We start from the raw sequence: 14,816 nt of genomic DNA on the forward strand, positions 1-14,816 counted from the left end.
AAAACGGAGTCCCTAACTGCGTTAATTAGTTTTTTCGTGCTAATATTAACGCTGTTAGGCCATCGAACTCTAGCTGTGAACCGGACTCCCACTCCATGGGAGGTGTGGAAGGTGCGCTGCCTTCTCTGGAGTTTAGGCGCTCTTGTAATAGAATAGGAGTCACTTTATTGCTACGATTCCTACATTGGCACGTACAATCCCAAGTAGCTACATTGCGAAGCAGAATCGGTAAAGTTATAATTTTGATTCGTCTTACACAACAAAACAGCAGCCAACGAAACGACAGAACGGAGACGAGACCAATGAAGAAGCCGTTGACCCCGTGGATGGTGTAGCCTGCTTAAGACCCCAGCCCTGTCCAGTCCACTACTCATCTGCGATCCTCAATGCCAGTCCCTTTCGCTCCCGATCCCACCGCAGTTAAGTGGAAGCGAGCGTAGTACAGTTCCTGTATAAATGACTTCTTGATTAAAGTAATTTAATTAAAATTACTCATAATTTAAATTAGAAATAATAGAATTAAATCATTGGTAGCTACTGCGTCCTAAAATTAAATGAGCTCAACTGTTTCATCTCCTTTAGACCAAAAGTGATTCCCTATTACGTTGCCCCCTGTTGTGGCCATTAATCCAGAACATACACTGACTGTCATTTTCCTTGGCCCGGCCCGGACTACGATTCTTGTACGTGGTTGGAGGAGCAAAGCCAAAACCAAAACCAGAGCCGAGACTGAGGCTGAGGCCGAGGCCGAGGCCGGAGCCAGCTGCATTCACCACGTTTTAGCTGTTTCTCAGGAATTGTCGTCGCTGCCGCTGGAGAACGCAAAGGGAACTGTAAATGGGAAGCATGAGGAACTTTTTTCCCTTTCGCACCATTGGCAATAATACAACATATTGTTGATGCCACAGTTCTTGGGGCATACTTCGAAGGGGAATTGCAGCACAGCGAAACTGGTTTCCCTTCTTAGACGGTACTAATTGGAGCTGGATTTCCAGAGGCGACACGGCAAGCCCGTCCGATAAGGTGAAAATCGATTACGTAAATCGAATGGTAATTTCCAAAGACACTTTCAAATTTGAGGACGAACTAATGAATCGATTCTTAATAATCAAACCCTAGTCTCAAAGTGTTGTCCATGGGAAGTCAAAGAAAAACAAGAAAGGAAAGCTAACTTCGGGCGGAGCCGAAGTTGATATACCCTTGCAGTTCAGTCGCAGTCCGCTAGGTGGCGCCACGCATCTTATATTATTAGATATATAGAAGATCGCATATAGTCGGCCGATCCTTATGAAATTTGGCAAATCAGATTATTTTGTCCAAAATAGAATCTGTACCAAGTCCCATCTTTCTAACTTAAAAAACACCAAAGTTATGCCAATTCCGATCGTTCTATGACAGCTATAGGATATAGTCGGCCGATCCTTATGAAATTTTGTACATAAGATATGTTGATCAAATATAACATGTGTGGAAAGTCCCGACCCTCTATCTTAAAAAACAACGAAGTTATGGCATTTCCGATCAATCAGTTATATGGCAGCTATAGGATATAGTCGACCGATCCCGGCCGTTCCGACTTATGTACTGCCTGCAACAGAAAGAAGGATGTGTGCAAAATTTCAACTCGATAGCTTTAAAACTGAGAGACTAGTTTGCGTAGAAACAGACAGACAGACAGACAGACGGACAGACGGACAGACGGACAGACGGACAGACGGACATGCTCATATCGACTCAGGAGGTGATCCTGATCAAGAATATATATACTTTATAGGGTCGGAGATGTCTCCTTCACTGCGTTGCACACTTTTGACCAAAATTATAATACCCTCTGCAAGGGTATAACAAAGAGGATCCAAAGGTTTTTTTTTAGATAATGACATTAAAAATCGTCATTTATTGATGTATGTAATTGGTTAAAGGCGAGGAGACTACAAATCTTTATATTTCATAATTTCAAACAACAAGTAAATTTAAAGCATTTAAGCTAAAGAGGTCTCGATACATAAATCTCAACGAGGTCCTTGAAACGAGTTTCTTTTTCCAGAGAGCTCAAACAAGTTATCGGTTAACTTATCTATAAAAAAAAGTAAGGAAAGTCAGCTTTAGCGCCGAAGTTTTTATACCTTTTAATGTTCAGAAAGTCAGTTAAAACAAATAAACTCTATTCATGCTAGTTTTTATCAGATCGAAGTGTATCATAAATATGTGACAGGGGATTTTGCATTCGTTTCCATAATTTATAGGGCATTGGTATAAAAACTTAATGACAGTCTGAAAAGATGACGTTTTATGATTATTGTCATTGTCAAAAGCCATGTCCAATTAGTGATTTGGAGTCATTTTCCGGGTTGTTTGAATAACAATTATAACAACTCATGATATAACAATTTTTCACCACAATTGTTTTAACATTTGGAGCGTTACGGTACTGTTACCAATGAAAAACAGAACCCTCTAATTGATATTTTATCATCGTGAACAAAAAAAATCTATTTTTAAGTTTTAATGATTTGAATTTCCGTAAAATATTAGGAAAATGGTCTCATAAATTTAATTCATATCCAATAAATACATACTTATTCAAAAAAAAAAAAAAAACACATCTGCGTACGACGTATAGAAACTAGTACAGTTAACTTCGTTCGCCAGCAAAAGCCTCCTCGTTTCTCCAATTTATAATTAAAATTGCTCGCACATTATTTTCTGAAGAGATCTACGCACAAAATAGCGCACGGATACACAGAAAGTGTGCAAAATAAGCAAACTTATAGTTCAAGAAGTCGAGCCGTATCGATGGGGGCAAAAACCAAGGAAGCAAAGCACGCACGAGGAAAATACATATTTTCACCACACTATATTTTCGGTACGCAAAAGAGCAAAGAAAGTATCTCAAAGAAACAACTAACTAAAGCAAAGCAAACACAATAGGGAACGGACAGATATTTCCAGATGGGAGACCAAAACATACCCGTAGAGTTGGGGAGTCCGAGTCAGCAGTTTGGAGCCACTTTATTCCTATTTGGGCAAGAGAAATTGTTATATCCACGATGTCCGCGAGATCCACGAACAAGAAACAGGCAAAGACCGATAAAGAGGAAGTATCTTAAATGTCGTAAATCAGAGCATGCGACACACGACCCAAGATCCCGGAGATGATTTTGTTTAGTAATATACTGGTATAATATCTTTCATGTGTCGAAGATTCCACTCTCGTTTCACTAAAATGTTTTGTTGCCGCACTCTTATATTTCGGATTATTTTTCGTACATTTTTGCGGCTGCTTTTCGTCGACAGACATAAAAACAACACAAGAAAGGCAAGTAGGTAGTTTACCTTTGCGTTCGAGCCCGAGTATTTTGCGCACTCACAGATACAGCTGCTTCGCTTCACATAGATACGGCGATGCCGGAGTTGGGGTTAAGAACAAATGCAAACACATACACACATATACTTTAAATGCAACGGAACTCGCGAGGGAGAGCGGGAAATTTATAAAACGATGCGGGCCGCGTTGCTCCGTACAAAAATGCAAGCGTAACGTGGTTTTTTATGTTGATATACATAGGTTTATCGCTGAACCATACATTACTCTAAAATTTACTTTTTTTTATAGGAAGTTATAGGGCTGGAGCGAGATAAAAGTTCATGCGACCATGTGTCGGCATCGGAATATACACTAATTTATAGCTTCGAGGGAGTTGTATTGTGGCATTCGCAACTTAAAATCGCATTTTTGTACTTATTTCCATTAGGGATTTAAAGATAATTTATATTAGGAACCGACGCTTCGCGCGCATTTTTTTACTTAGTTGATCATCCGTTCCAAACCGATCCGGTCCGATCTCGCGGAGCTCGCGTCTTACTTTAAGTATACATAAGAGCATTGGTCTATGTAGATACCGTAACAGTATCTGTAAAATCCCACTGTTAAGTACTTTTCTCAGTGTTGCGTTTGTATCTGTGAGTCGGCAGTGGTATCTGCTAAGTGTACTCTGTTCAGCGCTCTCTCGAGTTTCTCCAGGTTTCTCCCGCGCACCATGCATAATTTTAACATACTGCATTTTACTTTGAGTACCGTGAGAGTATTTGGATCTGTAGATACAATGACAGTATCTGTAAGCGCTGTTAAGGATTCATAGTTTGTTGTGCATTTGTATCTGTGTGTACAGAATCTGTAGTAACTAGTGGTTACTGTTAAGAACAAACCACTGTTCATTTACAATGAGAGCCCTCGGATCTCTTAATTTTGTCCAGGTTTCTCCGCCGTACTTTTGTAACAATTTTTATTTCGTTCTTGAATTAACAATTTATTAAATTAATAAAATAATTTCTTCATACTACGAACAAAATAATTGTTTTTTTTTTTTTAATATTTAAAAATTTGCTTTGCAGGTTTCCTTTATTGCTAATGCCAGATAATAGTATTTGTTAATAAAAGACTAATAACTCGCGAAACAAAACTCTGTAAGCTTAGGAGAATATTCTTCTCCCACGCTGAAAATAAATTAATCATTGTTTGTAAAAAACAAAAATTGTAAATTTAATATTACAACTAGACTTTGGAAAGACAAAGACTAGACTACTAGACTTTGCCAAATGTGAAACTAATTACAGCTCCCTTTTATGATAAAGTTTTCGAATATTAATTTACATTTTTATGAAAGAACTACAGGAAAAAAAAGAAGTTCGTTCACATAGGAAGCAAATTACCATTGAAACTAAATGGAGCCATCAGTTTGCGAAAATAGGAGAATAAGAAATTGTCTCAAGATTACCCACCCAATTTTAAAAGCCATTAAAAAAATATTACCTATTAATATAAATCTTAATGTGTTTACTCTTTACTGAAACCAGGAAACGGATATATTTTAACTATGAACGACTTACCGCCGCTTCGGTTTGGATGCCCCAAGCAAGGTATTTGTTTATGGATGGTCCACTTACAGGGCAATAAAAATGCGTGCTGAATTGGCCTTTTTCAACAGGGAATAATTAATTAATCCGAGTGTACAACTATATGGGTCTCTGCAGTAATTTATTAGGCCGATTTCAATGGAACAAACTAGTTATATTGTTGCATACTTTCTCAAAACTATTTATTTAAACTTTTGTGGCTGAAACCGCGAAGACCACTAGAGTCATTCGACTATACCATGCTACTAAAATTATGTTGTAGCGTGGCCTAAAAGAAACAGAAGAAAGACAGAAGCTTTCTCAAACAGGCGACGACGATGGAAACAGTTTAAAAGTTGCGAGCTCATTGTTGCATGTGCCCCGGACTTGAAGATTTGAAGAAGAGAATGCTAGAAGCAAAGCCACCGTTTAGCAACTTGACTACCTAAACCGACTACCGCCTTCCTCCTCCTCCCTGTTCCTGTCTCTGCTCACTCATCTAGCTGTTCTAGTGAACTGTTGAGTGAACTTTGCTTTCGTTATGAATCCAAATCAGAATAGTGATAGCAGCGTGTCACGACAAATATAAAAAACACGATAGTTTTTTAGCTGCGAAATTTATTATGATGAATTAACCAAAAAAAAAAGTGCTATTGCAAAACCTTCGAAAGAAGATGTTATGCTCTTTGAATCTCCTATGAAGTTTTAAGCATATTCGCTAACTTGAATTCGTCGGTCTCGGCCAAACGTGATACAGTTAGAATAATGGTGATTGATAAATATTGCCTATGCACGACTTGCTGCATTTAATTGAAGTTTGAAGCGCAATGTCCCGGGCTTGAGTGGTAGAGCTGCTGTGTGGGTTCCAGTCACCAACCATTAATGTGGTTGGTCTAATTGATGGCAGCTCTTACAGTTTTCTCCGCTTTCCCACTGCTGTTTCTACTGTTTTCAACCTACACACCCCTGAAAAGGGTTTTTTTTTTAAACTCATTTCTATGTGGACGACAGTAGGGAACTGTCGGCATCCCACAACTTTTTGTAAATAAAAGCTCGGTTGCGCGCAAGATTATTATTAATCCTACAAAAACGTAAAAAACAGCAAAACAAAAAAAACATTTTTTAGATATTCTCAAAATAAATTTAAGCTTGTTCTTCAAATAGTTTTAAAAAAAATTCTAACCCTCATTTCGTTTTTAGATGTAGGTTTAGATTTATAGAGAATGGATCTGCAAATCTTTTGAGGTACTCCGCTTAGGAATCGGTTTCCAATTGGCAAAGTTACAGGCTTCGCTGTGGCTCATACTGGTACTACCATCAGATTTCTAAGAGCGGCCTCCAGGAAATTGACGAAAAATCTAAAAAATATTTCGTTCCCAGGGTTTGATGCAGATTGATGGAGAATCGATCTACGAATCTTTTAAGGTACTCCGCTTAGGAATCGGTTCCCAATTGGCAAAGTTACAGGCTTGGTTGTGGCTCATACTGGCAGTGCCATGAGATTTCTAAGAGGAGCTTCCAAAAATTGGACAAACAAATTTAAAAAATATTTCGTTTCCAGGTTTTGATGCAGATTGATGGAGAATCGATCTACGAATCTTTGAAGGTATTCCTCTTTGGAATCGGGTCCCAATTGACAAAGTTACAGGCTTGGCTGTGGCTCATATTGGCACAACCATGGGATGTCCAAGAGGAGCCTCCAGGAAATTGACGAAAAATCTAAAAAATATTTCGTTTCCAGGTTTTGATGCAGATTGATGGAGAATCGATCTACGAATCTTTTGAGGTACTCCGCTTAGGAATCGGTTCCCAATTGGCAAAGTTACAGGATGGCAATTAAAATGAGATTGATGCCTTCAAAATACCTGCGGAGTCCCAACAAGATGTCTTATGAAAAAACACAGGAGAAGGTTTAACAATTAAACTGCAAGTCGGATTTCCTGCAATTTTTGTTTTATTCTATATTCTTCGCGCTAAAAAAAAACCACATAACTGATCCGCCACAATCCAAAAATAAAGTAGATCACTGCCTTTTGAGGAATTTTTTTTGTGCTGCAAATGGGGTTCGGAACGCATACACCGCCACAGATAGTTCCCAAGGAAATGGAAAACATTTTTTTCCCGAATCGCTTTTCTAAAAATTCAAGCAATCCAGTTCCCTAGCTAGTGGCAATAGTTGGCGTGGCCAACATGTCTTCCCTTATTTGTACACCATATCAGAAACACAAATCAGATGGAAAGATCAGAAGAAGGCTAGAAGTCAGATCGTAGTGGTTGAGGTTAGGAATACCTGAATGTGAAAGAATGGCGTCAAATTGTGTTGGTCTACTGTCGCACCGTGTTAAAATAATTTCTAGGGATACAAAGTCAGAATTGACTTACTGTCTAATGTTTATATTTGGCATTCGAATTGATTCGGTTTGCTTTTAGTGAATCATCCAAAGCTCTCCTCAGGTTCCCATGAAAGGAGCATCAACGGAATTAATACCTCCAGTTGATTTAATAGAAATTTTAATAGAAGGGTAAATTAGGTCAAGTACCATCCACCTTACTGTGACTAGTTGTTTTAATTAGACAAAAAACAAAAATGTTTTTATTTAAATCGCAAAGCACTGAGTCGAGAAATAATAAGGTGGAAAAGGCAGCAAAAACAGAAATCAACTGGTAAAGGGGAAACCGGAGATCCGTAACTGCAAACAAGTTAACGAATGAATCTGACAGATAAATATGCTTGGAGCTACTGCAGCATTAGCGCGGAGAGAAAGACGCGACAAATAAAGTTTGATTAAGAAGAAGAAAACGAAAAACAATGATTATAAAAATCTTCAACAGCACAACGGCAGCAATTGGCGACAATTAAAGACACTGAGGCTGTTTCACGCACACAAAGCTGAGGTAGTATGGATTGCTAAATCGCTGTTAACAATTCTTAAAAAAGCCAAGGCTAATACATTTTTCAACTTGCGAAATTAGGGTCAGGTGGAAGAGTTTCAGCGACAACAACTTTAACTTGGCTTCCACATTAAACAATTCCAACACAAATATATATTTATCTATCGACTCTCCGAGAAGAATTCTGTGCTTATAAAACGCATCAAACATTTGCAGATATCGCCATACCTATCAATGTCATCCTTAAATAATATTTTGTATAATGTTAAAAGAAATATAATTTTTTATTTATCATTTATTCGATTCAGATCTAGGCTTTGATTAGGTTGTTCGATAGTCTCTTTTAAAATCCACTGTAAATGTCATGTCCGTAAGCTGGAACCGCGTAGGACTTGACAACAGGCACATTGTGAACCACAGGAACATGCTTTACCACGGAAACATTTTTAATGACAGGGACATTTTTCACCACGGGAACGTGCTGGACCACTGGGACACTCTTTACCACCGGAACGTGTTTTACCACGGAAACCACTGGAGCTACATGGGCAACAGGCACCACACCGTAATGCGGTGCAATATAGCTGGGAGCAGCCAAGACCACCGAGAAGAGGGCGCAGAACACGGCGATCTAAAAAAAAGTTTATTTTTTCTTTTTAATAAACCACGTATTCCTTGTATTAAGTTTACTTACAAAGCGGAACATTTTAGAGGTTGTTTTAGGATTTGAAACGTGGAGCTTCAGCTACTGAAGAGTGTGGTCGATCGACTGTGTTTTTTGAACCAAAGTTTAACCTTTATATAGGTATAAGTTCTATATAAGTTGCTAAAACATTTTGGGCAAACACGTTTAATTATACCTTAGTTTTCATAATCCGCAGCACAATGCGTATTATACTTTTGGTAAAAAAAATTTAAAAGTTGGTTTCAAGCGGCGAAACCATTCTTTCGTCTGTCGATTGTTAAAAATTTGTCATTATTTCTGTTCAATACCTTAAAGTTTAAACCTTAAACAATTAAAATCTCTGCGTCCGTTTGCCCATCTTTGTCGTTATGTCGATCGCGGCACGCGTTGTTGATGAGCAGTAAGAACCAAGGTCGATATATCGACATAAATATCTACAAGACGACACCTCTGGGTCAACTGTATAAGTCCATTCTCCCAATTAAACCAAAAATTTATACAAAGCAATGGATAAACTCGTTTGACGCTTGGACAGAGGGCGCCTCTAAGACATCGCGGGCCTATATAAAGAAAATGGTTTGGTGGAAAACTATCAACAGTCCACCGACTCAAGCAGAAGCAACTTTACTTTCAATAGTTTCAATTCGGAGATCTTCTAAACATGTTCCGCATTGTAAGTAGAAGCATATTCTGATCCTGCATCCATTAAAGATGTGAATTACTATAGATCGCCGTGATCCTCGCACTCTCTACTGTGGCTTTGGCCGCTCCCGGCTTTGTTGAGCCACACTACGGCGTGGTTCCTGTTGCGCATGTAGCTCCAGTGGTTTCCGTGGTAAAACACGTTCCGGTGGTAAAGAGTGTCCCAGTGGTCCAGCACGTTCCCGTGGTAAAAAATGTCCCTGTCATTAAAAATGTTCCCGTGGTAAAGCATGTTCCTGTGGTTCACAATGTGCCTGTTGTCAAGTCCTACGCGGTTCCAGCTTACGGACACGTAATTTACCATTGATTAGCCAAAATTATTGATAAATTCAGCTTGAACATTGATTTGAATCATACCAACGATGAATAGAAAAATAAAATTTTATGTATAATAAAGCAAACACTGTTTTTAAAATTTTGGGTGAAGAACTTGCCAATGCGACTATTGGTTTCAAGTAGTGGAGTTATATTCTATATAACTGAAGAGTACACTATGAGTAAGTGGTCTTTTTTTTTACCTGATAGTTTGGTTGGTTTATATTGGCTAATATTGTCTGCCAGTTTTATTTTGGTAATTAGAGCGGATATCGAAATCATCGATCTTAGTTCAAAATTAGGCTTAAATCTAGCCTTTCTCTTTCAACTTTCTATTTCATGTAAGACCCTTTAACAACATTTTCAGAGATTGGTTGGCGTAAGACTGAAAGAAATCGATGCCTACTAAGAAGTCCCAAATCAGGATAGAATTCAATGTATCAATGTGCAATTATTTTAACCAAAAAACGCATTATTAACTCATTATTTATTACTAAGTACTTTCTCTTCTCGCCTCTTTTTTAGAATCTACAAATTTCAACACCTAAAATATAGACAAAGTAAACGAGTCAGGGTATTTTTAATTCAATGTTGGAAGCAATTATCTGTTACTTCATACGTTCAAGTAAACAGTGCATTTTATTGTGTACTTTTATCAACACGATAGTTGATGCCAAACAATGGCAACTAGTTGGTCAGAGTCTGACTAAATAAAACGAAAGTTTATCAAAGGTTCAGTTAGCGCGAAAGTTGGACTATAACTGAAGTCGGCGAGTGGACCCGAAGTCATTGCCGGGTTTCCAACGTCCATAACTACCATCCAGCTGATTCCGAGGCCCGAATGTGTATGTTTTATTGCCGCGCGGCAATTGCAATCAACTCAGTTAAGCTACCCAGATGGCCATATGGTCCACATTTATATCCAATGTAGACTATGGAGTAACTCGCTAGGCGAAAGGTTACAGCCAGCAATTGTTATGTAAATCCGGTTGTGGGAGCCTGCCGCAGAAACAATGAAACAAAGTTTCATTTAGGTAGAATTGGACAGCTAAATAGAAAAGCCAGCCAAATGTGGTTTCCATATCCTAAGAAATCCAAAAAGGGTGAAACCTGAAAATATGACTCACACAATGACCACTTTCTCGCCCTTGCATATGATAATGCATTTAAAATTGTTTCTCCATCACTCCACTGCGAACTATTAATTGGGCTGTCAAAAGATTATCGACAGAGGTTGAAGCTGATTGTGAGGAAGTTGTGTGGATCCACCTCTCCCTTTTCGTTCACATTTTTTAATTATACCCAAACGATTTCTGAAAAATTAACAAAAGAGAAACATCAAGGGCACACTATCACGAAATTAAACTTTACAGCATTTTTGGAAGTCTTATAATAACTAGCGAATAAGAAAATAAATCGGAAGTTGCAAGATATATAGAGACGGTGTATATATATTCGGATATACATATTCGGATGGATATATATTCTCTAAAGACGGTGAGGGAAGCTGTTCCGAGCTTTGAATATTTAGTATTATAACATCGCTTATTGTTTGACGAAAAAAAGAATGAAACAATAGAATGGATCTCTAATTTATCTGCAAAATTCTTTCCAAATTCCATAGTTTTTGCGGAAATCTTCCACCTCCGCATGTATATGACTTGTTTAAATACAATTATAGATTTCGTTGTTAGAAGATACTTACCGAGTGCACTGCTAAATGCCGCTGCAGCTCCGCGTTGCCAAATAAGGTTAACTCCGAAATTGTCGGCGAAGTTTCCAACTTATTTTCCATTTCACGAAGCCAGCGACGCAGCTCCTTGGGATCCTCACTAAAGCCTTTGGGTTGCGTGTCGTCAGCCATCTGGAAAGCAGAGTAGATTAGAAATAAATAAAAGCATACTTTTAGGCAGCAATCGAATTAGACAGCCCACCTTTACGCAGCCCTCTCTGGACTTTTCCGACACTGCAGCGGCGCCCTCGATTTCACATCGAGCCTCCTTGCACGTATCCAGTAAGTTGGTGTCCATGATGTAGTTGTAGTTCGTTTGAATGGCCGCCCACAGGTCGTCCTTGCCCGAGGAGCCCAATCCCAGGGTGGCATTGCTGTGGAGGCTGTTGGAACTGCTGTGTCCGCTGCCCCAAGAATACCGATGCATCTTGTTGCTGCTCCCGCTCTGTGAGTTCTTCTGCGTAGTACATAATGTCACTAGTTATAGCAATATCTATTATAGCAATAGTAGTTATTGGGCACTCACCTTAAGGCTGTGGTATGGTCTTTCTAGATGGATTTTTGTTTGAACGACACTACGACGCTCTAGGTGCTCTTCGCTGGGGGCCTGCAGAGACATCATCGAGTGCGACTGTTTCAGAAGGTCGCTGTTGAGAAAGTTCTCGCTGGAGCGACGTCCCCTTCCACTCTCCAATCCATTCGCATTTGATTTGTCTTGGGATATACGATTTTGCTTCTTGAGGGAACTGCTTCGACTGCTGCTCACCGCATTGGCAGTCAAGCCCACCTTGCTGGAGGGCGCAACTGGAATGGCAAAAGTCCCATCTAGTTTCAAAGGATTCGTTGTGTTTTCTCGGGTGGGAGTAGTTCTGCTTGGGGCCTCCAATGCAGCCCTCGAACACTCGTCCCCACCTGCTATTATGGCCGCGTTTTCAGTCTCTTGGTTGGTTATCATAGCTATTTCCTTATCGGATTTGTTTTCGATTTCGGTTTCCATTGTTCTTGCTCTCTATTTGGTGGTGGTCCCGTGTGGGTCTCCGTGTCTCAATGTCATCACTTTTTCACATTCCAAGGATGACCCTCAGCCCTTTCCTTTCGTTGTTATGCAATGTTCTTCTGCTGGTCCTCCTGTCAATAAAAAGTTGTGAGTTTGTGAAATTATTTGGAAATACATCTGGGGGTGTTGCGATCTGTAGAAAAACACTGGGTTGAGCTGAATACAGATTAGATGTTTAGTATCTGCCCCTCTATATTTATCTCTAGTCCTGTCCTTAGCCATGAACGAGGACCTATTCAGTTTATGGGGCTGTGCAAAGATGTGCTTCTCTGTACTTCTTTCCCGCATTCACTCTGATTACTCTGAACAAGCCGAGGTGATACTTGAGACTCGTAGAAAAAGGCAAAAATGCTTCCCTCACTCTGTTTCCTCTATTGCGAAAATTGAAACACAATCTGGAAGACGAAAGACTGACAGAATCACTTTCAGGTGCCTGGCCAAATACAAAAGCGTGAACCGACTAACCTAGGTTTCAGAACGGCCACCTTGGATAAACACTATAAATTTGCTGCCAAGATGCATCGCAAATGAAGGAAAAAACGTATGCAACTCACATAATGCCAAAGCAAAATCAGCTACAATCGAGAGTTATTTAAGCCATCCAGTTCTACCGCAGGTAACTGCACTCTGGAAAATGCCTTTAGTTTGAACCCCAGCCGAAACTTTAAAAGAAGTGAAAGAGGTGCATGTGTGTAGAGACTGTCGAAAAACGCATTCGAAATGAAATAGAAAGTAAAATGCATTTGGGGGAAAAGAGCGTCAAGCGATCACTATTCAGCTAAACCGATAAACCAACAGTAGATGCTAATGTGCCTCAAACACGTTTTCTAGGCCAGGAAATTTTCGGGTTTCGGTCCTCCTGTTTCACCAACTTGCATGACCTTGTTAGCGAATTCTTCTGATAAACACACACATGAACCCACATGGGGTGCCTGGCAGCGAACCACCAAACTAGTAATCCAACCACATCAACTACATATTGGGCTCTCTCTTCGGCGGCTGCAAAAATAGTTGAAATTCACTTGAAAGCCGGCAAGTACAGAAAATGCAGCCAGTGACAACTGGCAGATAGTGTTGGTGGGCACAGGGGTATATTCGTTTCGCCTTGAGCCTTGTAACACACATAAAAATATAAAAACTTATTAACTATACCACATATTCATATGCAGTGGGCCAATGCTTGGAACCAAACTGCTTTGGGGCGCTCCGGGTCGTAGTCCATCTTATCAGAACACGATCTGAAGAAAAACTCAATTGCACAGATATGTGTTTCTAACAAGTGGCTTTAAGGAATGCCAGAAGCTTCTATCCACAAGAGTTGTTAGACAACATTGAAGTTGCCCCTGCAAAGGCTTAAAAATAATTCAATCCAAAGACACCTTGAAAAGTTATCATAAAATGATAATCAAATATTCAAATGGGCAAAGCTCGGCAGTTAAGCAAGACCTCAAAGTTAAGGGCCCAAGCATGGGGCTTGGAACGTACTGGCCAAGAGCGAGCTGTCGGCGGCATTGGGCAGGGGAGTAAAGCGGAACGCCGCTCAGGTGGGCGGAGCCCATGTACATGATATTGAATTGCAGGTATTGATTAGACGCGATAAACCAAATAACTGTAACGAGCTGCTCAAAGTTCACAACCGCTGTCTTCCACCTCTCCACCACTCCAGTTGCCTCTAAATAATGCAAAACTCTTTGCCTCTAATTCTGATCGAATTCGAACTGCACCGTAATGTGAAAAAGTTTAAATCGAAGTAGACGTCTGCCCCTACAGTCAGGCGCTTTCGAATCTACATATCATTTCTGGCCAGAAAGTTGACGTTTCCAGCTCAGTTAAGACGTCTCTAGACAGAGTATCAAAAATTCATTTTAAAATATTTGTATATTTTAAGCTTTTTTATATTGTCTGTAAACAAAAGAAAAATTTTATTTTCGGAAACAATTTTTGATACCTCACTCATTACCTGGAAGGCGGATCTTAGCGATGGCGGACGACGACGACGCCCAGTTTGACACCGTGGACTCGGGGGCTTCTAAGACCTTCCCCATGCAGTGCTCGGCTCTGCGCAAGAATGGATTCGTGATGCTGAAGGGTCGCCCCTGCAAGATCGTCGACATGTCTACCTCGAAGACTGGAAAGCATGGCCACGCCAAGGTCCACCTGGTGGGGGTCGACATATTCACCCAGAAGAAGTACGAGGACATTTGCCCCTCGACCCACAACATGGACGTGCCTCATGTGAAGCGCGAGGACTACCAGCTAACTGATATCAGCGACGATGGCTTCGTAACCCTGATGTCGGACAACGGAGAGATTCGGGAGGACCTCAAGGTGCCAGAGGGTGAGCTGGGAGGGACCTTGCGTTCCGAGTTCGACGAGGGCAAGGACCTCCTCTGCACCGTGCTGGCGGCCTGCGGCGAGGAGTGCGTCATCGCCATGAAGACCAACAGCGGCTTGGACAAGTAACCAGGTATAATAAGGGACCAGTTATACCAAGCAATGTATAGAGGAGCGGCAAATAAATGGATCATCTGAGTATT

At 40.2% G+C, this 14,816-nt stretch overlaps 4 protein-coding genes across 8 annotated transcripts in view; 2 read left to right on the forward strand and 2 right to left on the reverse strand.

Moving 5' to 3' along the window:
• LOC6507524 (pneumococcal serine-rich repeat protein) overlaps positions 1-14,816 on the reverse strand; it is a 38,883-nt gene that overhangs the window by 22,452 nt on the left and 1,615 nt on the right. For 3 of the 5 annotated variants that reach the window (XM_044714873.1, XM_044714871.1, XM_044714875.1), the window contains exons 2-4: positions 11,749-12,350; positions 11,425-11,679; positions 11,196-11,354 (exon numbers count right to left, since the gene is read on the reverse strand). In XM_044714873.1, coding sequence (XP_044570808.1) covers positions 11,196-11,354; positions 11,425-11,679; positions 11,749-12,219 — 885 coding nt within the window. In that variant the 5' untranslated portion in view covers positions 12,220-12,350. Of the gene's footprint in view, positions 1-2,971; positions 3,093-11,195; positions 11,355-11,424; positions 11,680-11,748; positions 12,364-14,816 lie in introns of those variants that run through there. The other 2 variants (XM_044714872.1, XM_044714874.1) reach the window with 2 other exon arrangements.
• Positions 7,912-8,586, reverse strand: LOC123257128. The gene is made up of 2 exons (XM_044714877.1): positions 8,483-8,586; positions 7,912-8,419 (listed from the first exon to the last, which is right to left on the reverse strand). The coding sequence occupies exons 1-2, from the start codon at positions 8,492-8,494 to the stop codon at positions 8,132-8,134; spliced, it is 300 nt and encodes a 99-aa protein (XP_044570812.1). The 5' UTR covers positions 8,495-8,586; the 3' UTR covers positions 7,912-8,131.
• LOC123257129 lies at positions 8,982-9,576 on the forward strand. Its single transcript, XM_044714878.1, has 2 exons — positions 8,982-9,146; positions 9,201-9,576. Exons 1-2 carry the CDS (start codon positions 9,135-9,137, stop codon positions 9,480-9,482), a joined length of 294 nt encoding a protein of 97 aa, XP_044570813.1. The 5' UTR covers positions 8,982-9,134; the 3' UTR covers positions 9,483-9,576.
• LOC123257127 (eukaryotic translation initiation factor 5A-like) lies at positions 14,037-14,814 on the forward strand. The gene has a single exon (XM_044714876.1). It carries the CDS (start codon positions 14,260-14,262, stop codon positions 14,740-14,742), a length of 483 nt encoding a protein of 160 aa, XP_044570811.1. The 5' UTR covers positions 14,037-14,259; the 3' UTR covers positions 14,743-14,814.

This window comes from Drosophila ananassae, chromosome 2R, assembly GCF_017639315.1.
Source record: "Drosophila ananassae strain 14024-0371.13 chromosome 2R, ASM1763931v2, whole genome shotgun sequence".
Taxonomy (NCBI): Eukaryota; Metazoa; Arthropoda; class Insecta; order Diptera; family Drosophilidae; genus Drosophila; species Drosophila ananassae.

Bases quoted from the DNA above. Each gene is read 5' to 3' on its own strand.
- LOC123257127 (XM_044714876.1), top strand. From the start codon at position 14,260: ATGGCGGACGACGACGACGCCCAGTTTGACACCGTGGACTCGGGGGCT.